Raw genomic sequence first — 1,635 nt, forward strand, 5'->3', positions numbered from 1 at the left:
ATTGAATTATCGATTAACTCAGCCGCCACGTTGCTTTTTAAATACTTAAAGGTAAAATTAGAAAATCAATAAAACATTATATATATCTATATATCAATAAAACATTATAGCTATCCCAGTACTCCCTTAATTCTTTGTTAGCAATCCAAATTTTGAAAAACATATATATATATATATATATATATATATATATATATATGTAGGTCTTTGGATGCTGATGATGCTGGCAGGAAGCCGGCAAAAGCTAGGTGTTTTAACTTTATTATATATATATTTATATATGTAAAGAGTTAAAACGGGGTGTCTTGCTCAGCAAGGGATATTTTGGGGGCCCAATGGCAGTCATAAGCTGTAGTCAAGGTAACCGCAGCGGTCAAGGTAACCCACCCAGCTGGGAGGACCAAACTGGTCTCCCAGCGGAGCCCAAAGCAGAGACCCCCACCCCAAAGCAAGGCGGTGAAGACCCTCTGCTGTCTGCAAACAGGATGGCGGGCTTTTACCTGGATGTGAGGGACCCCCAGGAGAGTCAAAAGCGTCTCCGAGTCTCGTCTTGGGAGCCGCGCCGGAACGTCGGACTCTGAAAGGGGAGCAGGAAGAAAGAGCCAGATGGCAGGTGGAATCCCGGAGGCCCCCAACCCACCCGGGCAAGAAGGGGGTCCCGTCTTTACCTGCGGTCCCCCTCCTGGCTCCAGAGACGGCGGCCCGTTTGGCTAACTGCAAGGGAAAGGCAGAATGGAGTGATTTCCTAATAACGGAGGATATTTGTAGCTCAGGGTTGAACTGGGGGATCCTTGGTGCTGTTAAAACGGGGTGTTATTTTTTTTAAAACAGGCGTTTCATGACCTGACTATGTAACATCATCAGTGCTAGAAAGGAGGGAGGTTTGGGGAGAGGAGGAGGAGTGTGGGGTCCTTGGTGCTCTGTTTTTTTTCTTGCAGACGTTTCATTACTCAACTAGGTAGTGTCGTCAGTGCTACAAGGGAGTGGGGTTTGTGGAGAGGAGGAGGAGGAGGAGGAGGAGGAGGAGGACTGTAGGATCCTTGGTGCTCTCTGAACCTGGTTCTTTTCTTGTAGACATTTCATTACCCAACTAGTTGGCGTCATCAGTGCTAGAAGTGAGTGGGCTTTGTGGACAGGAGAAGGAGATGAAGGGGAGAATGATTGTGGGGTCCTTGGTCCTCTCTGAGCCTGGTTGTTTTCTTGCAAACGTTTCATGACCCAACGAGGGAACATCATCAATGCTAGAAGGGAGTTAGGTTTGCGGAGAGGAGGAGGAGGAGGAGGAGGAGGAGGAGGAGATGAAGGGGAGAATGATTGTGGGGTCCTTGGTGCTCTCTGAGCTGGGTGGTTTTCTTGCAGACATTTCATGACCCAACTAGGGAACATCATCTGTGCTAGAAGAGAGTGGAGGTTGTGGAGAGGAGAAGGAGGAGGACTATGAGATCTTTGGGGCTCTCTGACCTGGGTGGTTTTCTTGCAGACGTTTCATAACCCAACTAGGTAACATCATCAGTGCTACAAGGGAGGAGGAGGAGAAAGGAAGGAAGGAAGGACAAACTGTGGCGTCCTTGGTCCTCTCTGAGCTGGGTTGTTTTCTTGCAGACGTTTCATGACCCAACTAGGGAACATCATCAA

At 48.0% G+C, this 1,635-nt stretch overlaps 1 protein-coding gene across 1 annotated transcript in view; it reads right to left on the minus strand.

The window, feature by feature from the left end:
* Positions 1–714, minus strand: part of LOC114923124 (flap endonuclease 1-like) — a gene marked incomplete at its 5' end in the record, with an annotated part of 20,365 nt that extends 19,651 nt beyond the window's left edge. The window contains 2 exons of the mRNA XM_029285642.1: positions 501–577; positions 669–714. Coding sequence (XP_029141475.1) covers positions 501–577; positions 669–714 — 123 coding nt within the window. The remainder of the gene's footprint in view (positions 1–500; positions 578–668) is intronic.
* Positions 715–1,635: the final 921 nt, after the last annotated feature.

This window comes from Protobothrops mucrosquamatus, unplaced genomic scaffold (assembly GCF_001527695.2).
Source record: "Protobothrops mucrosquamatus isolate PMUCROS unplaced genomic scaffold, P.Mucros_1.0 scaffold1985, whole genome shotgun sequence".
Lineage (NCBI taxonomy): Eukaryota > Metazoa > Chordata > Lepidosauria > Squamata > Viperidae > Protobothrops > Protobothrops mucrosquamatus.